The 24,133-nt window shown below is 47.1% G+C and overlaps 1 protein-coding gene across 2 annotated transcripts in view; it reads left to right on the forward strand.

The window, feature by feature from the left end:
• DNAH1 (dynein axonemal heavy chain 1) overlaps positions 1-24,133 on the forward strand; it is a 280,454-nt gene that overhangs the window by 87,812 nt on the left and 168,509 nt on the right. For both annotated transcript variants that reach the window (XM_053298325.1, XM_053298327.1), the window contains 2 exons: positions 12,611-12,752; positions 14,645-14,800. In XM_053298325.1, coding sequence (XP_053154300.1) covers positions 12,611-12,752; positions 14,645-14,800 — 298 coding nt within the window. The remainder of the gene's footprint in view (positions 1-12,610; positions 12,753-14,644; positions 14,801-24,133) is intronic.

Consider the following 24,133-nt stretch of genomic DNA (forward strand, 5'->3'; position numbering starts at 1 on the left):
AATTAGTTAGAGTTTAAGTTCAGGAGGAGGAAGCCCCTCCCCAGTTTTTTGTCCTGCAAGGCTCCAGGCAGCTCCTCAGAACTACAGCTCTGCTGCTTTTACTTTCGTTTTCCATTCAGCTCCTCTTTGTTGTTTTCCTGCCTTTTCCCTCCACCTAGCTGGGCTGCAGCATTGGATGGCAAAACCCCCCAGACATACATGTACTGAGGGGGTCTTTTTTTGGCTGGCCCTCATGCTCCACTGCCGCCCGTGACCCCTCCAAAGAGCCTGCAGTCGCAGGTGTGCTTGCTGCACCCCACGGAACTCCCAGAGCAGCGGAACGCCACCTATCAGCTGTTGGGCGGCATTCCAGCACAGGCAGGGCCTCAGCCTACAAGCGGGGAAGTGGACCAGGCTGAGCTCCCGCCTCCGCGTTCCCCAGTGCTCTCCTGCCGCTCTCAGACGCACCAGAAAAGCCTGCGCATCCAGGGCCCCCTATAGGCCAGAAAAACCTGGGCCTGCCAGCACTGGCGTCCACGCAACAAAAACCTCCACGAAGGTCTCAACAAAAGCGGCAGGAGCAGTAGAGGGCATGGCGTTGGACCCCGCACCCACTAGGGCACAGCCCAGCAGGAGGTGGTGAGCCCGATACAGTGATATTTAAAATAAATAGATAAGATAAAATAAAAAGGGAATAGGAAAAGAAAACAATGAATAAATGAATTAAAGGAAAGTTGGACCAGGCGGGCCTCTCCCTTCTCTCACAGTGTTGTTTCCAGATTTAGTCGGAGGGAGCTCAGTGTTCACTCCTCTGTGATTTATTTTATTTTATTAGTTATGTTCAACACTCATGTTCTGCTCTTCTCCGAGGAGCTTAGAGCAGTGTACATGGTCGTTGTTGTCCTCACAACAACCCTGTGAGGTAGGGTTGTTATGTCTGGTCATGGGTCCCCAAGAACCCCAAGGTTACCCCTCATAGTGGTATGGGGAACTTGGCCACAGCAACCTACAAGGCCCTTCCCCTCCAACTGCCTTCTAGCTCCATTGGGGACCCCCAGTCACCAACTGAACCAATGGGCCAGGAGGACCTAGACCACCTAGGTCTGAGGGAGAATGGCCTGATGCCCAAGCGGCAGTCTCACCTTAGGCTCCCCAGAGACTTCCAGGCGGCGGATCTGGCCCCACTTACCAAACCATACATGCTTTGAGCCCAGCCCTGCAAACTCTCAGGAGGCCCTGCCAGTGGGTACACAAGTGCACTAGTCCTCCCAGGTTCTAAGCAGTCTAGCATAACCCTTCCACCCCTAAACAGTTTGTGGAAGCGGCCAAACTCCTCCCAGCATACCAGATCCTCCATCTAGGAGTGCTGATAGACACCCAGCTGGAAAATCTCTTCCTGCCCTGGGACCAAAGACATACCCTGGAGTCAGAGGTACGAAAGGTGATGAAATCCAACTTAGCACCTCTCATGGACCTGTCCAGATTTCTGGGTCTGATGGTGGCAGGCCTACAGTCCGTGCCCTGGGAGTGTTTCCATCAGAGGCCTCTGCAATGGTTCCTCCTTCCCTTTCAGATGGGCATAGCAATTAAGTCCAACTGACGGGTAGCTATGCCCCAAGAAGTTCGACACCCCCTAAGGTAGTGGCTCACCCCCCCCCACATCTTTCAGGGGGGAGTTTTTCAATCCCCCCAGGATCATCGTGATCACGGAGGCCAGCAAGAGGGGATGGGGAGCACACTCTCAGCATCGGTCAGCCCAGGGCAGGTGGTCGGCAGAGGAACGCCAACACAGCATAAACTAGCTAGAACTCGGGGCCATCCATCTAGCCCTACGGGAATTCATGACCTCTCTGCTACATCGCCACGTACGTATCCACACGGACAACACCACGGTGAAGGCTCACGTAAATTGTCAAGGGGGTACCAGGTCCGGGCCCCTCCAGGCAGAGACAACACTACTGTTCCTCTGTGCAGAATGCCGTGTGGAATCCTTGATGGCTCACCATGTCCAGGGCAACCTGAATACAATAGCGGACTGATTGAGCCGCTTGGACCTCCTACCAGGGGAATGGTGCCCGAACCCGAAAACCTTCTCCTCATTGTGAAGCACTTTGGCCTACCAGTGGTGGACCTGTTTGCGACCCCAGCGAACATGCAGCTGCCACGCTTCTTCCTGAGATTTCTCTGCCGACAGGTGGGAGCAGTGGATGCCCTCTCAGCGCCATGGTCCCAGGGTCTCCTCTAGGCATTCCTCCCACCCCCATCCTGGCAAGGGTCCTGCGCAGAGTCAAGCTCCTTCGAACCCAACTCATCCTGGTGGCCCCGTATTGGCCACGGAGGCCATGATCTGCAGAAATCTACAACCTTGCCTTGGAACCCCACCTGCTGCCCCCCGTCACGCCAGATCTCCTGCAACAAGGCCCGGTCTCTCATCCCAATCCAGGCTGGTTAAAGCTAGCTGCCTGGAAACTGAACAGTGCCTCCTGAAGCACCATGGATACTTGACACTGTCTTGAACACCATGCTAGGGTCCAGATGTCCTTCCACTAACCGAATATATCAGTCTATGTGGAGGGCCTTCCTATGCCGGTCGGACCACCACGGGATGCCAAGAGGGTCCGCCTCCATGTCTCACTTGCTACAATTCCTACAAGATGGTTTGGACAAGGGTCTCTCGACGATCACTCTGAAACGCCAAGCCTTCTCCCTCGTGGGTCTCATTGCAGGTACCTCTAAGAGAGCTGGTCATCACCACCCATACCTCAGATGTTTCCTGCAGAGTGCTACTCTCCTGTCCCTGCCGATGGTCCACCTTTTCCCCACCTGGAAGCTGCATACCGTTCTCCAGGCCCTTCAGCCCCCCCCCCTTCGAGCCATTGTCTTCTATTCTCCTGAGGATACTATCACTCAAACTTGCATTCCTAGTGGCCATCACCTCTGCACGCAGGGTGTCTGAGCTCAGGGCTCTGTCCGTACACAAAAACCTTGGTATCTCCTCGGAAGACTTGGTTAAGCTAATCCAGACCCTTTTCCGTCCCAAGGCAGCATTCCCCTTTTCACATGTCCCAGGACGCTGTGCTACCTTCCTTTTGCCTGCACCCAGTTCACCCAGCGGAAAAGGCGTGGCATAAGCTCGATGTCCGCAGATGTCTCAAAATCTACATCAGGCGGACCAAGCACATTAGAACCTCTGAGTCCCTCTTTGTTTCCTTTCTCCTCGATTCATGGGTCGGCCAGTGACACCCGCCACCATAGCTAGGTGGCTTAAGGCTTGTATATCTCTGGTGTATGAATCACAAGGCCTTAGGGCTCCGACTGTGGTTCTTGCCCATTCCGCTAGGTCAGCGGCCACGTCAGTGGCTTTTCCCATTACCGCTCCCATACAGGACACCTGCCGAGCGGCAACCTGGTGGGCTTCCTCTACCTTTACCAGACACAGTAAACTCGATATGTTTGCATCTGCACAGGCAGCGTACGGGAGGAGAGTCCTCCAGCAGGTGCTCCCTGCACAGTAGTAGCTGGTATCCTCCCTCTTGGGACCCAGAGCTTTGGTATGTCCCATCTGTGAGATGCCCTTGGACCCAGAGCAGCAGAGAATGGAGCATTGGTTACTCACCGTGAAAGCTCCTTCTTGCTGCAGGGTCCAAGGGCGTCTTGACCCATCCTTCGTGCCAGCTCCTACCGTCCAGAAATCTGTTAGTGTAAATTTTCTGCCAAGTGATTACTGTAACGTTGGCCTAGTTACTTTTTGGCCGTGTTTGTTTGACTTGTTTTTTGCACATAGTTTGCCAGGGGTTTGCTTCGCATCATTGTGCCTGTCGCTTCTGGTACTAAAAGAACTGGGGAGGGGCTTCTTCCTTCCAAACTTAAACTCTAACTAATTTGCATAGTCCTGCCTTTGAGTCATGTGGGTGAGGATAACCATCTGTGAGATGACCTTGGACCACGCAGCAAGAAGGAGCCTTCACGGTGAGTAACCAATGCTCCGGTCTAAAACCGGGTCATCTGAGGGTCATTTTAAGAAGTCCAAAGGGTTGCCCTCCAAGTCGCACAAGCACAAGGACAAAAAACGTAAACTAGCACAACAAACTCCCTCAGAGCGAGAGGAGTCTGTGCTAGCAAAATGGTATAGCACGCCATCGCCAACAACCGCTCAGGGAAGCACCTCAACATGGGGAACTGAAAGCTCCTGTAAGCTTTGGAGGCCTTCCTGTGCTGTGCTGCCTAATACAGACAATACCCTGTCAGCCGTATCAACAGTCAGAGCAGAGATGAAGCACACCCCCACTACTGCAGGCACGCTTCTCACTGAGCAGCATGACTCAGAGCGAGGCAGGGAGGTAATAGCAGAACCACGTTTGGGACCGAAGCTGATATCCACAACTACAGCAAGGGGACACCTTCTGTTGTCCTCCTGCGCATACACCTGAGCACTCCCCTTCGACCCCGAGTGCTAAAGGCATAGGGCTAACTAGGAGGGATCAAAATTTAGACCAAGATTAGTTCTACCAAGTGGAGGATAGAGTTAACTCTTTGATGGAACTCTTAAACTCGTCATCGAATGCGCATACCGAGTCTACCTTTCAAGGTTTTCAACTAGATGCAGAGCTAGAGGATGTTGTGGCCATAATGCCATCCCCAAGGACACCAACTATGTCACCAATAAAAGATATTCAACGGCCAGCCAATTCTCAGCACCACAATCTAGCTCCAGCTCAGGCACTTGCTGGCCCATCCACAGCTTCTGCAATGCCTATAGCTAGGTCAGCACCCAATCAGAATACACATTCACAAAATATGGATCGAGCTGCAATTCCACACAGTATGGTTCAACCTGATGTGCAACCAGCTCACCGGGCGGGGGAAATATACCCTACCAGAGGACTACGTTGAATATCTGCAATGGAAGATACAGCAGTTAACAGGCGGAAGGCCAGCTATGGTTCAGGGGCAAAATACCCAACACATTTGTTGGTCACAAATAACATAAATATTTGTTGGCCACAAATAACATGTAATACACCTAATGTAGCCTGGCATGCAAATAACACAAATAATAACACAAATAATGTAGCCTGGCATGCAATTAACACAAATATTTGTTGGCCACAAATAACATGCAGTACACCTAATGTAGCCTGACATGTGGCTGCAAAACATACTTGGGTGCCAGATTCTCCATCATCCCCAGAATTAGGGGAATGCTCTACAGATACAGAGGACTCTGACCCACCTTCTGAAGTGACACCACGACTTTCTACATCTCCAACTGAGGAACTGAAAGCATATCATGCCCTCATTAAAGAAATGGCTGGGTATGGACCTTAAAATTCCAGACTGACCTGCCAAACCCAGTGTACAATATGATGGCAGGGACTAGGTCATCACTTCCAGTTGCACTACCAGTGATACCTGTCATAACATAAGCAGCAAAGACTGCTTGGGAAGCCCTCATAACATTTACTCCTACACCTGAAAGACTGGAAAACCTGTATAGAATACAGGAAATTGACAATACGTACCTGATACACCATCCTGTGCCAAATTTGTTGGTAATGGACTGCGCCAGCATGACAAGAGGAGGGCGAAGGCACACCACACCTGCAGATAAAGAAGGAAGAAAGATTGATGTGCTCGGACACAAGATCTATACTACATCCAGCCTAGCCATCAGGATTGTGAACTACACAGCCTGTATAGCCCGGTATAACAATTTACTATGGGACATCCTTTTCCAAGAATCGTCCTCCATGACTCCACAGGAATTGCAAAACAAATTTTCAGAGATATATAAGAGAACAACCTCCATTACAAGACAGCAGCGGACTGCATTTAAGCACCTAGTGGAGACTGAATCAAGAGCCATGGTAACAGCTGTTGTGATGTGAAGGTATGCCTGGCTCAGATCCACTACGCTCCAACAGGATATGCGTGACCGAGTAGAAAACTTCCTTTTGACAGGAAAAGCCTCTTTAATAACACCATGGACTCCATGATGGAGTCCCTCAAGAAGTCAAAGTATACGGCAAAGACTTTCATGGCAACATCTTCTGCGTACACAGGGAGCACACGAAACCGCTCTTTCTCACGCCAGAGCACCTACAAATACCAAGATAAAAAAGAATTCAAGCACCCATAGAGATCTTACCAAAAAAATAAGGGATTCAACCAAAGAAACAAGGCTCAAAACAGCCAAGTGAACAAGGACTCTGCGAAGCAGAGGTTTTTGATTGCACAGTCCGTCCACTGCACATACATACAATTTCCAGGACCCCAAACATCAGTCCTGTAGTTGCTAGCAATTCCATCAAGCTGGCAAGCCATGCTCAAGCGTGGCACAACATAACATCAGATTGCTGGGTATTCAGGATCGTGGAAACAGGGTATGCAATAGAATTCAATGCAACACCTCTGTTCTCAGGCCTGAAATTCACCAAAGCGTCTCCAGTACTCCTAGAAGAGGTACAAGTACTGTTAGAGAAGCAGGCAATTGTACCTGTGCAGTGGACAAATAGGCTGATGGGGTTCTACTCCCACTATTTCCAAATAGCAAAGTGGGATGGAGGAATCCAGGCTATTGCGAATCTTTCAGGCCTCAACCAGTTTATCTGGACTCGGAAATTCAGAATAAACAACGTTGCAGGCAATCCTACCCTTCCTAGCCCAGGATGAGTGGGCAGCAATGTTAGATTTGAAGGACACCTATATTCATGTGGGCATCCAAGAGAATCACCGAAAATATCTCAGATTCACTGTGAGAAGTGCAGTGTAGCAATATGTGGTCCTGTCCTTCGGACTATCAACCACCTCGCGGGTTTTCACCAAGATAATGGCTATAATCGTGTCTTATTTGAGGATGCAAAGCCTGACAGTCTACCCTTACTTGGACAATTGGCTTATAACCAACAGCAACAGAGAATAGCTAATCGGCCAAATCCACACAATGGTGCAACTTCTGCAGGATTTGGATATCAACATCAGTTGGAAGAAGACTCATCTGGAGCCAAGAAAATGCCTGAACTTCATAGGGGCTATTCTGGATATGGAAACGAAGAGGGCATATTGGCCACCAGACCGTTTTCACCACATCAAGACTCTTGTCCAACACTTTATGGACAACCTGACACGAAGAGCAGAGAAAATACAACAGTTAATGGGCTTGATGGCATCCTGCAACTTGACAGTGCACTACATGTGACTGCGTATGCGTCTGCAAGCACCTCAGGCACTTCTGGCCCAATGTAGTCAGACAAAGGCTATGTTTATGCATTCCAAAACAAGTGTTAAATCCACTACACTGGTGGGTAAAAGAGGACAATCTCCTACAGGGGGTTCCATTTACACCACTAACACTAGCTTGTTGGGTGACCATGGATGCGTCCCTGGCAGATTGGGGTGCACATTGTGGAACTCATCGCATCCAGGGTAAGTGGACAGACAAGGAAGCCCAACAACACATAAATTATTTGGAACATCTAGCAGTATTCCTAGCAGTGAGGGCGTTTGAACCCATGCTCAGTAGTTCTGTGACACAAGTCCAGATAGACAACACAACAGCAATAGCCCACCTTAACAAACAGGGGGGCATGGTCTCACCATCGCTGTGCAGCCTGGCCATGAGGATATGGGACTGGTGCATTGCCCACACAATATACCCAGTGGCCATACACTTCAAGGGAACGCACAATCTGTTGGCCGACAGTTTCAGTCGGACCAGCTTCTACAACCAGCAACACGAATGGGAGATCAGGGCCACTTACCTCCATAAAATTGGTGGGGCAATCCGGAAGTGGACTTCTTTGCCACGGCTGCCAACAAAAAATCCTCCAAATTCTGCTCTCACCCTATCATGGGCAGGGGTTCACTGGGCGATGTGTTCCAGCACAAGTGGAGCATGGGTCTCCTCTAGCTTCACCTGCTACAGCCGTTAATTAGCCGGGTATTAGCGTAGATAATGAGAGACAGAGCAACCTGCAGCCTGTTAGCACCTTGGTGGCCACAACAACTCTGCTTTTGCTCCACTGCTACGGCTTGCACAGGGCAATTACCACAGGTTCCCACTGGTGCCCGACCTACGACAGGAAGGAAGGACGAGTCCTCCATCCGGATGTGCAGATACTGCAGATGACAGCCTGGAAAATAGGATTCTAAAATGCATATTGCTCAATACTAGATGCTGCTTGACGAGGCAAAATTATCTCAGCAAATGGAAACCCTTCAAGGCCCAGGCTAGGGAACACAATTTCCGCCCTTTCCGTGCCACTGCCAAGCAGGTACTGCTATACTTAACATCATTAAAGGTAAAGGGTTTGGCGAACGTTTCTCTAAGGGTACATCTAGCAGCCATCTCAGCCAAGCACTCCGGCTGGGATGGCACGACTGTATTTTCACATCCAGATTCAAGAAAGATTCTTAAAAGGCTTGAATAATCTATATCTGCCGATAAAACGGCTCATAGAGCAGTGGAGTTTGTCATTGGTAATATCAGCCATTACTGAAAAACCATTTGAACCACTACACTCAGCAACTGTGCATATCCTGACACTCAAGGTGGCTTTCTTAGTGGCAATCACCACAGCAAAACATGTGAGCGAATTAACAGCCTTATGCATGGATAAGCCATATACTCAGTTCTACCTTCATAAGGTAGTCATGAGACTGGACTCATTTCTGACCAAAGGTTCCCACAGATTTTCACACCAATCAGGAAATCATCTTACCTACCTTTTTCCAGGAACCTCAGACGTCTTTGAAAAGGGCACTTCATTCCCTGGATGTGCGCAGACCACTCCTGTATTATCTGCAAAGAACAAAAACAATTAGAAAGACTAAAAGGTTATTCGTTGCATACAAGGGGAAGAATAAGGGTCTCCCCATATAGAGACAGTGCATAGATCATTGGCTAGTGGAACTAATCCTTCTGGCCTATAAATGTCAAGAGGTGCTTCCGCCAAAGTCTGTTCATGCACATTCAATGAGAGCTTACGTGACCTCGGCTGCCCATTTGTCAGGAATAAAAATGGAGGACATCTGCAGAGCAGCCACTTGGTCCTCTCAGCAGCCATTTATCAGACACTACGCCATAGACTTAGAACATAAGAACAGCCCTGCTGGATCAGAACCAAGGCCCATCTAGTCCAGCATCCCGTTTTGCACAGTGGCCCACCAGATGCCGCTGGAAGCCAGAGGCAGGAGTTGAGGGCATGCCCTCTCTCCTGCTGTTACTCCCCTGCAACTGGTACTCAAAAGCATCCTGCCTTTGAGGCTGGAGGTGGCCTATAGCCCTCTGACTAGTAGCTATTGATAGACTTCTCCTCCATGACGTTATCCAAACCCCTCTTAAAGCCAACCAGGTTGTTGGCTGGACTTGTGCATGGCTAGGCAGGCTGAGTTTGGGAGAAATGTTTTAAAGAGGGTGTTGCCATAGCTGAACATCTGCTGCTCCCACCACCATAAAGGAAAGCTGGCTAATCATCCTTTTTTTCTAATGATCCATCGGATCATGATCCAGATAAACAAGTTGCTTACCTGTAATTATTGCTCTGGAAGTGATCCGTTGTATCATTAGACCCTCCCAAAACAACCCCGCAGCATTAGACGCCTGCTACATAAGGAAAATCTAAGAAACAGAAAATCAGAGACAGTCCACAGATTGTCACTAGCTGGTGGTCTACATGAAACTGACTAACAGATGCCCAACCACCGCATATAAACACAAGCAAGGCACAAGCAGCCGGTAGGGGAGTGACAGCAGGAGGGAGGGCATGCCCTCAACTCCTGCCTCTGACTTCCGGCGGCATCTGGTGGGCCACTGTGTGAAACAGGATGCTGGACTAGATGGGCCATGGGCCTGATCCAGCAGGGCTGTTCTTATGTTCTTATGGGCGAGTGCGAGGAGCTACATAATCGGGCCGAGAGGTTCCTGTACAGGCGCGGAACCCATTTTTTCGAATGAATACAACAAATCACTTCCAGATCAATAGTTACAGGTAAGAAACCTGTTTATCTGTAAGAGGGGAGAAACTGCATGGAAGGGAGTGACGAGCAGGAGAATCAAAAGGCACTCTGAAACATTGGAATTGCTTTCAGTATTTTCTAGTAGGAGTGGTTTCTAGTACCTTGATGAAGGACAGCAAAAGCAGGCCATATTAGGTGGGAGGGAGGACCCTCCTTATGGTTTTAAAGACAAAGGAGACTTCATGTCCACCTGCAGAAAGTGGAGGAGAAGAGTGGCGGTGGTTGGTGACTCCCTGCTGAGAGATAAGGAAGTGGCTGTGTGCTGACCAGATCTGTTAGCTTGTGAAGTGTGCTGTCTCATGAGTGCATGAATCCAGGATGTGACAGACAAGTTGCCAAGACTTACCAAGCACACTGATCATAATTCCTTCCTGCTCATCCTCATGGGAATGAATGCCAGGCAGAGCTGTGAGTGTATCACAGCTGGCTATGAAACTCTGGGAAGAAAGGAAAAGGACCTTGGGAATCAGGTGATGTTCAGTTTTTTCGATAAAAGGCAGAAGCTGCAAAGAGTGAGAAGAATGCTTCAGGTGAATGACTGATTATGCAGATAGTGTCAACTAGGCCTGTGTAATTTGAAAAACTGGGAATTCCTATGTCAGAATTCCCAACCCCCCCCCCTACACACACCGGTAGGCATTAGAGTGTGGGGCAAGTGCCCCGGATAGCTCACAGGTGGCGGGGGCCTTTTAACTGGCTGCTCAGCATTGGGGCAGTGGGAGCTGGGCGGCGCAGTGAAGTTGGAGGGGGGCAGGGTGTGATGAGCTTCTCCCTGAGAAACTTGCACGGCTATTGGGAGGATGCACAGGCTTCTGGGGATTGTAGTTCCGTGCAGAAGTTCTCACAGAACTACAATCCCCAGAAGCCTGTTCAGGCTTCCCAGAGAGAGGTTCATCATTCCCTGTCTGTGCCCCCACCCAAACTCCCAAACTTCTCTGTGCTGCCTAGCCACCCTAGCACCTATGCTGGATGGCCAGTTAAAGCCCCACCACCACCACCAGTGGGCTACCTTGGGCACTTGCTCCATGCTCTAATGCCTCCAGGTGGGGGTGGGTGGGAATTCTGACATTGGAATTCCCGGTTTTCAAAATTGCACAGGCCTAGTGTCAATGAGAGAGATTTGGTTTCTGGGACCATGATCTAATTTACCTTAATGAAGGATTAATGTCAGGAGATGGGCTACACCTCATGGGGACTTGGGAAAATGTGCTTGGCAGAGAAATGTGCTTAGAGAGTCCTTATGGCTGTGTGTAAGCAACATTTTCTAATTGTTAAACCCTAACATATCATGTCAATTACCCCCAGCTCAAAATATAAATTCCCCTAAGACCTGGCCCAAAGTCTGATAGACTACAGTGATAGACTACAGTGCCCAGTGCTGTCCTTCTTCTGGAAGCAGGATTGCTTAAAGTAGAGGCCAGAGCATGGATTAATATCTTCGAATTCTGGCTGAATCTGGTTTTCCAGCTTCACTTTCCAGCTCCACTTTAGCTCCACTTGTGCTAAAGGATATCTATCACTCCAGGTGGAAAAGAGAGCTGGAGGAAGGGCTGCATCATTACGGTTTCTCCCCTTTTGCATTGATAACCCTGGGGTATGAAAATGCCAGGGTCAGACTCAGACAAAGAATATAGGATATGGAGCATCAAATTGATCAGCTCTCTATTCCTGTTGGTGTCCATTTGGGCAACCAAGTTCTGAGTTTCAACCATGCCAGATACCGAAACCAGATAACCGTGCCAAAATATCTCAGAGCATGAACAGGCATGATGCAATGCCTTGCAATCAGCAGTCCTGGAAGGGAGATATCAAAAAATCCCCTGCAAAGAATGTACTTGTCCCTGCAAATAGGGAGATATTGAAACAACGGCTCCTGTGCTCCTTTATTGTCAATTTTACCAAGATCTACAGCGTAAATATATAACCCCTTTTAATAGCTGCCATCCAGGTTGTACAGATGCATTTTATCTTGATTATCTTTTAACTGACCAGAATGACCTGGGATCTTATATTGTGGCTAAGTTCTGTTTAATAGCCAGTAAAATCCGCCATGAGTTCATTAAGAATCATTGTTAATTGATCTTTATGCTTAAATACTGTATCTACGTAACCTGCAGGTTGTGTAGGGTGTTGTTCTTTTCCTTTCCTTTCTTTCTTTTTCTCTCCCCGCCCCTTTTTTGGTTGGGCTTCTGTTTGTAAATTGTTCTGGTCCATAATCATAATAAAGGAATTGAACTGAATTGCTAGACTACAATCCTAAACAAACATTCTAGGGAATAAGCACCATTGAAAACTGTCTGTTTCTGCATAAACATGCATAGGATAGGACCATGCTGTTAATAACTTTAACATAAAATATACTTTACTGTAGCCTGGGGGAGAATAAACAGCTCCCCATGCCCTCTTATGCAGCCTCATTTGAACTCGAAGTGCACGTTTGGGTATGCATTTTGGAATGTGCCAGTGATATAGCCTCTGACTGCTGCTGGTGGTGTTATAGGTAGGCTACAGGAAAAGAGGCAGTGAGGAGGTAGACAAATATAGAAAACCTTTAGCATTACTTTGCTTCTCATATCCACATGAGGCAATTGTATGTTACTCTTTGCATCCTCAGATGGGCTGCAAGCAATTGGCCTCAGAAGATCACCACACAGATTGAACTGATTCGGCAGCAGCATGTGGAAGATGAGGAAAGGTTCCGCAAAATTCAGCTCATGGATCAAACCAATTTCCTGGAACGACTGGATGGCCTTCAGGTACTGATATCTGGCACCAGGGTCCTTTTTCTGCTCTAGCCTTATAAATAAGAAGTTGTCAATAGCTATGTAATCTCAAATAGGAGTAAACTATTTTTAACACCTGGAATTGTGTAATATACCAGAGGGTCACAGCACCTTTTCATATTTGATTTATTCATTATTAACACAGGATGATTTAATTCCTTGCTGTTTACTTCCCCACCAGTTCCCTTATTGCTGAGCTAGCTCCTGAATTAGCCTCTCTCTTGCTTGCAAAAGACTGTGCAGGCACATTGCTATGCATAGGACATAGATTGATCTGGCCCCTGTTGTGCATGATCTTCACTTGAACATAATGGAAGTCAAGTCCTGTTTAATAATCACTGCATTTGTCCATCATCATTTATGCAATTTCCAGTGTAAGCTTGGGAATAGTATTACTTCAAATGCTTCCAAGAAGTGTGTTTATTTAAATAGGTGTTACTTTTCTATAGGAAAACAGTACAGTGCTAGTTTAGCACACTATAACAGTGTAATCTCTCTCTCTCTCTCTCTCTCTCTCACACACACACACACACACACACACACACGTAACATTTTCAACAATAAAAGCAAGGATATTGATGTTGATTTTGAGAGAACTTTGCTTCAGGAATCTCCTACACTTTTGCACCATATGAACCATAGATCTTTGGCTCTCTATAATATGTGGCATTTCTTGTTCAATAATTTAATTATTCCTGCCACACTGGGCACTGTGTAAAGTGTAAAAAGCTGCATTTTATATGAAATAGTGACTAAAACCCTTGGTTCTGCTCCTTGAAGTAATGTTTCAATTACTAAAGTAAGATTGCTGCATGTTTAGATTATCTTCTGGTTTCTGTGAGTTTTGAGGCAATCATGCTTCCAAGGTTATTTCCACAACTGTGAAAGCTAGATTAAACTTTTTTTAAAACAACATCCCCTTCCCTATGCAGTAGGAAGTTTAGGCAGCCTTTGAAGTTTCTTTTGGAGAAGAAGCACTGAACATATATATGATGCCTTTGTAACAATCTGTCCATTTAGAAATATATAAGTTGAGCTGGTGTAACAGAAAGCATGCAAGCGAGTCCTAGTTCCTTAGCAATATTAAACTAGCTCCTACATCCAGTAAAACAACAACAACAAAACCCTGCCTTTCTCATTAACATTTCTGTGAGATCCACCTTTACCCCCTTGTAAGTTATATTTCAGGAGTCCTGGGACAAGAGACCTATTGCTGCTGTTAACTACTTCTGAGTCAGGTGATTGACCAATATGATTCACAAGCACAATGCTTTTTTGGAGTAGAAGCACTGAACATATATATTATGCCAGTGCTGCTGTGTGTGAGAACATCAGGCCTGGCAATGTTGTGCGAGAGTACAGGTGTGTAACTACTTAAAACAGCATGCATGCATTTGTGCAATGGAACTTATATTGTAAGCAATGGTAGTTCCCTTGTGCAAATGCACACACACTGTTTTAAGTAGTTGCACAACAGTACTCTTGAGCAACCGTGTTGTGGCTGACATTTACATATGCAGCAGCTCCAGCTAATTGTTGAATACCAGCTTTGCATTGTGCATCAAGTTGGACATTATCCCCATTAGCTGACTGGCTTCACTGTGAGCAAGAGAGAGGGGAAAATTCCACCTTGCATGGTAGAGATCTGTGTTAATAACAATTTAAACACTATGATTACTGCAACTGTGCAATTCTGCTGAGGATCTATCACCATGAAAAAGGATTTTAAGCTAAAATAACTCAAACATATTCTACCAAATCCATGTGTATGTCATATTTATTTATTTTTATTTTATTTAACATCTTTCTATATTGTAGGGTCTATCTGCCTACATGCCATTCCAGGTTTGTTTGTTTTTCCATAGATTGCTGTGGCTGGGTTTTCTGCACACTCAGATATTACTCGGGCCCATGAGATAGCTAATGAAGCAAGAAGGATCAGGAAGCATTTGAAGGACTCCCAGCAAATGGCACTACTCTACAACAACAGAGAGCGAATTTTTGGCACACCAGTGACTAATGTAAGTTTCCAGCTTCTTTGCACTTCCAGTTCCCATTTTAAGCCTCTGTAAGCTAGTGACAACAAAAATGTCACCAGCTATTGCCACAATTTTTCTTTACAATTTTACCACATTACTTTCCCGAATTTTCTGACCATGTTGGACCTAAAGGAAAACAGTATGGCCAGTATGCATGGCCCCATTTGGACGTAGTGTCAAACCATGGGTAGACAAATCTGTCAATCTGGCTCGAGCTTCATTGGCCATCCATAAGTATAGGGTTCTGCATCTGCACGGGACCTTCATGGGTGGAATGGTATAGCTCCTCATGGTGCCCACATTCTGGCTCATGTGCTCAGCGTGATTGTTATTTAAGGTGGCTAGGCACCATTTATCCCAGTTCCTTTTCAATTGCCGTTACAGGTAAGCAACCTGTTTTTAATATGTGAAGTCAAGAATCATGCCACAGATGATTGCGTTTTAGCAACCTCTGGCTGATGGTCAGAAGACCCCTTCCCTCTTCCTCGTCCACCCAGGATGTATCCTGGCAAGTTCCGTTCTGCTCGCATCACCAGACTGTGGGCAGGCATCAGCACATCAGTAAAACGTGATGTTAGAGAGGGCATACTCAGTGTGATCATGCCTCTTTGGCATTGATTGCCCGCCTTCGGCAGGGCAAAGACATTTTAACCCTTTCCTCACATTACTTGCACCACTGCCTTTGCAAGAATTCCTAGGCTACATGGTCATGCAGAAGAACAAGTACTGATACCCCAGGATGGCAAGAGGCACTTCCAGATGGCAATGGCATCTTGCAGGAGAGATGCAGAACAGCAACTGAGAAATTGGGGCGAGGGGGCAGTGGGTTAGTGGCTGGGTGCTGGGAGAAGGGGTGGTCCACCACCAGAAAAATTAATGCCGTGTCATATCCGTGCAGCTGCTCCTGGAGCCTAGGGTGGATCTCATGCAAATTAATTGCAATTGGTGTTTCTTGGAGCTATTACATGCCCAGAAATGTGGAGCCTGGTGAAGCCATGTGACCATGACCTTTGGTCAGGAGGAGCGACCTGCATCAGATAGCTCTGTCATGGCTTCTTCCAGATACCCTTGTGTATACGTCCATGAAATGCTCTGTGGAGCTTGCAGGGTCATGTTCTATTAGTGTTTCTGGTTGTAGTACTTGTCATGGCAGCTGGGGGGACCAAGATTTCAATGTGTGTGCTGTCAATGAACCCCAGAAGGACTGGAAAATCCTTATCCTGGAACCCTGCCATCACTTCCTGGGGGTTGCCCACCCAAATCCTCTAGGAGCAGCTCATTCAGCAGGAGAACAACTTCACGGAAAATTTCACATGCCATGGAGATGCCTACCGCTAACAGGTTGCTGAGTTTCAGATCGTTCATGTTAAGAGGCCAACTTGTACAGTGTGATGGACAGCCGCTCATGCACTGGCATGGCACGGTGCAGGGTGTTGTCTTGCCGGTGAAGAATTGGCTCCATTTCACTTCCAAAGAACCCTAAGATCTGTCTGGACATTCTGAAGCCTCCCATGAACCGCTGGTCATCCCACTGTGACACATCTTCCATGGACTGCCAGATGTTGTCATGTCTTGGCAATGCCCACCTCCTGTCTGCAGACAAGTCTTTCTGTAGAAGGTGCACCAAGGGTGAGATTGCAGCTCTCAGAACTTCTTTGCAGCTCTTGAGCATGCAAGCAATTTGTTCCATCTGATGTTGGCAGCACTGCATCCTCATGGAAGCTTTCTCGCTGCTTCCTCACAGGCTGCCCCTGCACTCCCAAAGCTTCTGGGAATTTACAGTATTGCCCACCTCTGCCTCAGTCTCATCCTGGCTTCCTCCATGCTTTCCAGGACCATGTCCATGGCAGTATGCACTGCGATGCTGGGTGCTCTGCCTGCCATTGCTCAAATCTGCTGCACTGGGCGAAAAGGAAGTGGATGTTGCCTATCACCACCTCTTAGACTTTATAGTGTGCATGTCCCCTGCCTGTCGCCTCTCCTGCTGTGAAGGAGGGGGTGGGTGGCTGTGTAAGCTCTGTGAGTTCCTTGAATAGCAGATCGGCGGTGTTCCCGCAGAAGACACAAGGAGCTGAAGAAAGTTCTTTGTTCAGGTGTGTGTGTAGATGGATTTCCAGTTCTTTGTACAGTTGTGAGCACAGAAGAAGGAGCCTATTCACATTAGAAGTTAGGAATCCATGGCATACCCTCCATGGAGGTGACCCTAATGCCACGCCTTGGGAAAGTTGTTTACTAAACCTCCCAATGCCCTGCTGTGCTCGTAACCTTGGGGCAGATGGTGTGCATTAAGGGAGCACCTTCTGAAGAAAGTGCCATAGCATCTTGCTGCTTCCACAGTGTACAAGTCTCTCCCCTTTAGGTGTGTCAGAAAGTGACATACCTAAAGCAAGCAGAAGTGCAAGCAGGTGCCTGTCTGGTTTCTCCCCTTTAGATGAGGTAGAACACGCAGGCAGCAAGCCTAATGGGGAAGTTCATAGTCGCAGCAGCTAACAAGTTCATCCTCTTTTTATGGGGGATGGCCGCCCCCCCCCCAGTAAAAAAGCATTTGGGAAACTTGCAGATTTTCTCTCTCTTTGTGTGGGGCACAGCTGCTCCCCACGGGGAAGCAAACACTTGTAGCTCTTGGCAAGTTTATCCTCTCTGCATGCTGCCACCCCACCACACACAATGGGGGGAGTGAGCAGTTTCAACCATTACCCAGTTTCTCCACTTTGGATGCTGGATACCACCACACCTCCCACAATGGGTAATTAACCAGTTGCAGCACTCCCCCAGTTTATCCCCTTTGATTGGGGCATAAACTGCACACCACATCCCATAGCCCATGGGGTCCCAGGTGGTTGCAGCATCCTTGAAGTTTCTCCTCTTTGCACAGCGCTGTCCACCCCCACCCCAATGGGTAATTGACCAATCACAAAACTTGCCCAGTTTCTCTCTCTGGGATGTCCCCCCCAACCCCCAAATGGGAAGTAAGTTTTGAAGCTCTAGGCAAATTTATCCTTTATTTGGGAGGCAGAAACCCCACCCCAATTCATGGGGGGAAGCAGGAGGTTGCAGCACCCAGCCACTTGACCCCTTTTGTATGCCCCCCCCCCATGGGGACATATCCTGTTAGAACACTTGGGCAATCTCTACCCTTTGGATGCAACAAAAACTACACCAGGAACCAAGTTGCAAGTAAAGCCTCTTACCTAGTGCAGCAGGTGCACTTTTTGCATATGATAAAACAGTAGCACCCCACCCTCATGTTCTGTAAGGAAAACCACAGGCAGTGTACTATTTAAAAATAGTTTTTACTGATTAAAAATATGTAAAAAACCAAAATTTTGCATCTCCGCAGCAGAGCTCCCAGCCATAGGGGTGCTTGAAAAAACAACAATTTCTGCATGGAAACTGAAATGCCCAGTAAAAGCATTCTTGGACCTTTTAATGAAAACAGTCACTCACTTAAACACTTGAGTGAACAACCACACACAACAATGGCTTGAAGAACAGAAATACATTCGTGCATAAACAACGGAACTCTAAGTTGTGGCGCAAAGAACTTGGAGTAAGCGTTTTCTTCAGAAACTGCTCCTCCACATGTGTGCCTTAATCCTCATCCAAGGTTGAGGAACAATCAGATGGATGTTTGCCACCAACATTGTCCTTTCCCCTTCCTGCAACCTAGGCAGGAGTGTGGGTGTGCACCCTTGCCTTTCTGCAAAGTGAGGTTTTTCCTGGGGGATGTATGGGTGGCCACAGCATGCTATGTATGACACATGTGTCCTCCTTTTGCTGCCATGCTCTGGGTTTGGGGTGGTAGGTGCTGCAGCTCTGGAACCTGGGTGTGGGGGGATGCTGTATTGGCTGCTGGTATATGAGCCCAGAGGGCCTTTGCCCTGCCTGTAGATTCATGAATGGTGCCTGGAGAAGCTGCAGAGGAGCCAAGGTTGGGTGGTTTTGGCCAATCCCAGCTGTGCTGCCATGTAAGGTGCCTGCATGAGCACCTGTGGCTGGTACAGTTGCTGGTGGGGAGAATGAGCTGCTGCCTGCTTGGCCAATTGTGTAATTGATTCAGCCATCCTATGGAAGTAGGCTGTGTAGTGTTCAAATCCCCTCTCTGTTGCGGCATCGAGGCACTTCATGGCCCTGACCACTTCCTGCAGTGTGTGCTCGGAGACTGCCAGGAAATTCCTCCTGTCATCTGCCCACCTCTGGTCTTCATTGTGGTCCAGTTCTTGGAGGAGGGTGCATGTCGCTTGCAAACTCTCCACATTCTAGGCCACAAGGTCCCTTGCAAGCTACAAGCGATTCACATGCCTCCTGCTCCTCAGTTGTGTTGTACGCTCCACATTGGACAGTGGCCTTCTGGCTGCAGGCCCTTTTTCTGGAGCTGCAGGATTATTATTATTATTATTACATTTATATCCCGCTCTTCCTCCAAGGAGCCCAGAGCAGTGTACTACATACTTAAGTTTCTCTTTCACAACAATCCTGTGAAGTAGGTTAGGCTGAGAGAGAAGTGACTGGCCCAGAGTCACCCAGCTAGTATCATGGCCGAATGGGGATTTGAACTCAGGTCTCCCCGGTCCTAGTCCAGCACTCTAACCACTACACCACGCTGGCTCTGATGAGTGGGCCCATCCTCCTGTGGCAGTGGTTTCCCTGTGGGGTCATAGCCTGACAAACCTGGGGGGAGAATTGTGAAAAAGGAGTAGAAAAGAACCATCGCTTGAACTTGTTTTAAGGTGGTTTGCAAGCAGCATACTAAGCATGTTTGGAGGAATGCCTCCATAGATGTCATGATTATTCTTAAGGGATAGATAAGCATCTCTAAGTGTCAAAGTGTTTGCATCTACTCCCTCCTTCTGCTTCACATGACTTCTGTGAACCAAATATATCCTAAAGATGCCATTTGTTAGTGGCAGCTGGAATCATTTTTCAAATGGTTTTTATGTTTATTATCACTCTGAAACTCAAGGTTTCTGCTCTAAAATTTGTTCCCTGGATCTTAAGATGAACTGGGCTCTGTTAACATTGCTGGAGCACAACTCCTATCATCTCCAGGTACAAAAACCTATTGCCAGGGCCAGGGCCTCTGAGAGGAATTTTATCAGGGGGTACAAAGTTTCTTTCGGGCCCCCTTCTCCATTAGTCATCCTATTTTTATCCACTACGGTCTTATGCCATGAGCTGTAGCCTGTAAGGCCAAAAAGGGTATAGTAGATGAGAGAGGGATGGAATGGAGCACTCTATTGATTTTCTGCATTTGAGGCCTTATGCTCCTATACTATAAATAAAATAAAAGAAAAGAGGATCAGAGAGAAGAAAGCACATTTGATTTGGACATCTTTGTTTATGCTACAATACAGATAAGGACAAAGAGTTCACATTGAAACATCCTTTTATATTGCAATGCAGATCAGATCATCAGAAGACATAATTATTAGTAAAAAGTTTTTTTAAAAAGGTAGATAGGCTTAGTATTTACTTAGAAAAAGAGTTTCCCCCGCCTTTTTTTTGGTGAAAAATTTCAAATCACAGCATGAAAATTAATTGTTCAGGCAAAGTTTGATTCAATACTTAGCCTGGCCAAATCTACAAGATGTTCCTGAGACATTGTAGACCTTAAATAATTCTTAATCAGCTTGAGTTTGCTAAATGACCTCTCTGCAGAAGCTACTGTTGCTGGAATTGTTAATAGTATTCTTAAGCTAACACAAACATTTGGAAACAGGTCACCAAGTCTGTATTCTGTTTAAAAAGTTCAACAGATCTAATGGCTTTAACTGTTGTGCATTTACAAAATGCATTTACAAATTTGTGCATTTACAAAATTTGCTTTATGTACTGAGGGTAAAAGTTGCATTTCTTTTCCAAAATCATCAATGTTAAGGTCAGCAGGATATTGCTCTGATAAAGATAAAGCTTTTCTCTCTACATCACTTTCAGACATGGTGAGATATTTCCACAAGAAATCAAATTTTTCTGCTTAACAGCATTGAAGCGGACAGTTAATCATGCATTGTCTACCAAAACATAAAACACAGTCTTTCTGAAGTAGGCCTCTTCTGGCATATCATCTGTGTCATTCATTTCCTCCAAGTTAGCATCAGGTGTGCTGTCATCATGCGGCCTTGCCCTCTAGCGCCTAACTCCACCACATCTCCAGGAGAGTTTTATTTCTATCTTCAGGTTTGACACAACCAATTTGGCTTCTTTCCACATACATTTCCAGTTGTTTCAAAGTTTTGTCAGATCTGTGAGGAGAGTTTCTTTGTTTGCTACTTTAACATCTAATGTGGCATCTCTAGGTTGGATGACCTTGTTGCAAATATCTATGCCAGCTAATATTTTGTACCACACAGCTGACATTAACGCACAGGCAAAAGATGTCACATATAATAAAACTCTGTGGACTTCATTTCTTGTTTTGGCTGTCAAATTTAGTTCTAGGAGGTCTTCCAGTGCCAATTTAATGCCAGACAAGTGAGCTGCAAAAGGCTTTACACATTCAACACGAACTGACCATCTTGTTTCAGACATTCCATGAAGAGAACAACCAATACGGTTTTGAGGTAATTCCCACCGCTTAGGACTGGAACAGAACAGGTGGTACACAGTTTGAATTGTTCCGAAAAAGGTTATTGCTTCAGGTATGCGTTCAGCAGCATCATTTCCACATAAGTTGAGTGTGTGACAACCGCAAGGTGAAAAAATGGCTGTTGAGCAGCTTGTATTTTTGCTTCTGTGCCGTTGTATTTTCCAGCCATATTTGCCCCATTATCATAGGCTTAAGCTCTACAATCATTGAGAAGAACAGCATGTTCTTTCAATTTATCAGTTATCAACTGAGCAGTTTCTTCCCCTCTTTTGTTGCTACAATCTGAAAAATTGAGAAATCTTTCTTGAATCTCATACTGCATTTCTTTTAAAAGTATGTAAGCTATGAACTGTTGCAATTACGTGTAATATAGGTTACAGTTAATACTTTGGCTCCTGGGCCCCCTTTTGGACCCCAGGCCCGGGTACGATGTACTCCCTGCACCCCGCTCTTATAGGCCCTGCCCAGTGCTGATGGGAGCTGTATTTCAACAACTTCTGCCAGGCCAAGTGTGCCCAGGCCTTTCTCAAGGTAGTGTCAAGGTCTATCATTTGCACATAATTGCACCTGTTGAGCCACCCAGAGATGTACGTTTTGGGTGGGATGTGAATATGTCAAATAAACAAATAAATAAATTGTAGCGATGAATGCAAGAGTAGTTTGTGGCTAAGATGGATGGTGTGCTAATTGTATATTATGTTCCATGAAGATTACAGCTTGAACATAGCTGTGCTTAAGAGCTTTTCTCCCTTCAACTTGTTCAGCACAGGAGGACAGGTGCACTCATTAGGTAAGTCTTCTTCCTGGAGATGGTGCTCTTCTGAAGCATTGTCTGAACCACCAGCTCCTTCAGCTAGCAAAGGTGTAGGTGGGAAACCCAGAAATGTTCTTTCACTGCCCATCCCGGAGAATAAGTCGGTCAAGGAATGTGAGAACAGTTCCTCTGACTGCTGCATTTCCTGATCTTGCTCCAGGAAACTGCTTGTGCCGAGTGGGACACTCTGCATGCACTCCCGCTCTAGCAGAGGACCTTGGCTGTCCTCTTCCACATATTTTGTGGGCATTAGGTGTTCAAGGGCCTCAATTCGTGTCTCTTCTTCTTTCTCAGAGCCTATGGAGTACAGTGCAGACTGAAGTGTCTGTCTCTGGACATCCACAACCTGCACAAGCACAGGTGCACTGCATTCTCTGCCTTCCCAGGAAGCTTCAGTGCTGGCAACTTCATGGGGTACTCCATGGGAAGGGGAGGCCTGCGTAACTGGCTTGCCACCCCGAGCCTGTAACATTGACATAATTGTATGAGGTGCCATGGCTGTGGCTGCCATGACGACCTGGATGGGCAGAATAGGCGGTGGCCAACATAGCTCCCTGTGGAAGGAGTCTGCTGTTCCCGGCATGCTGCTCAGCAGTGCCATTGGGTTTGCCCTTTGTCTCTTCTGTGCAATGGGGTGTCCATTCCCAGCTGGACATTATGTCCCTCTGATCCAGGAGGACTAATGTCAGTTGGTCATAGTGTGGCTCCACTCCTGACATTTCATTGTGGGTGGTCACCTCCTTGAATTTCTTCTTCAGCAACTGCAGTCTTTCCTTGTACTCTGCCCCAGTGAATTGGAAACATCTCTGCACCATCTGCCTAGAGATCCAGTTAAAGGTGGTCTCATTCCTGAACTGGGGCTGCAATTGTAACTGGATACAGTCAGAGGTCCATAGGTCCATGAACACCCCTGTCTCTGCCTTCATCCACAACTTTGCAAAAATTTTCATGCTTTCATCCCCAGTCTGGCTGCTTTCCATGGTGATGCCAATGCCAATCATGTGAAGCTGTCGTGGAGAGACTTGATGACTGGTGGCAATTTCCCAAGTAGACAGAGGAGCAGGGCATGGGTGCTACCCTGGTCTCTTCACATGATGGAAAAGAAGGAGGGATGTGGACATATACCTTGTGCATGGAGAGCCAGCTGTGTGTAGGAGGGGTGTGGTCATCAACCACATACACACAAAGCAAGTGATGTGGGACATAGAGGGGGGAACTGAAACCTCCCGCAGGAAAACAAAGCCACATGCAAGCCCTCATTCTTATGATTGAAGGATAGGGGAACTGAGGACGACTGAGATGTGTGGTCAGAAATGTGTTCAGTTATTTGTGTTACCAGGGCTTAATGTGTTTGTGCACAAAGCACTGTAGTGATGAATTGTTGGAGAGCTCCCTTGCTGTTTCTGTCTTGAATGGCCACCTTTTTTTTTGCTCAGGAGCATATGAGTTCCAAAACATGCAGGGGAAAGCGGGCTTGCTCCAGTGTGGTTCTGTCCCTTGCAATGCATGAACTCTAGGGATGTGGCATCCCTATTGACAAGCAGCGGCAGGAGAAGTAAGGAGATGGCAGAGGGCGGAACACCAGCTCTGAGAGGCAGTCAGTGAGAAATGTGGCTGCCCTAGAACTAACACATTTCTGGGCTACTCTGAGCCAACCTCTCTATGGTTATGGGAGGAGCTCGTGCACAAAACCCAGGTTATAGTGGCAACAGAATTTGAAAGACACAGTGGTGCCTTCGAACCTCAGGTTTCAGCAGCGAAACTCACTACAAACAGAGTGTTCAAATTCAGGTTTGGAAGCAAAAACGAAGCTGCGGTTGAGTGACAAAACTGCAGCTTCACGCATTTGGATGATCACAAACTCCAACCTCTGGCATGTTTACCTGAGGTTTGGCAATATGTCCGAATGGGGCCT

This window comes from Hemicordylus capensis, chromosome 2 (assembly GCF_027244095.1).
Source record: "Hemicordylus capensis ecotype Gifberg chromosome 2, rHemCap1.1.pri, whole genome shotgun sequence".
Classification (NCBI taxonomy): Eukaryota; Metazoa; Chordata; class Lepidosauria; order Squamata; family Cordylidae; genus Hemicordylus; species Hemicordylus capensis.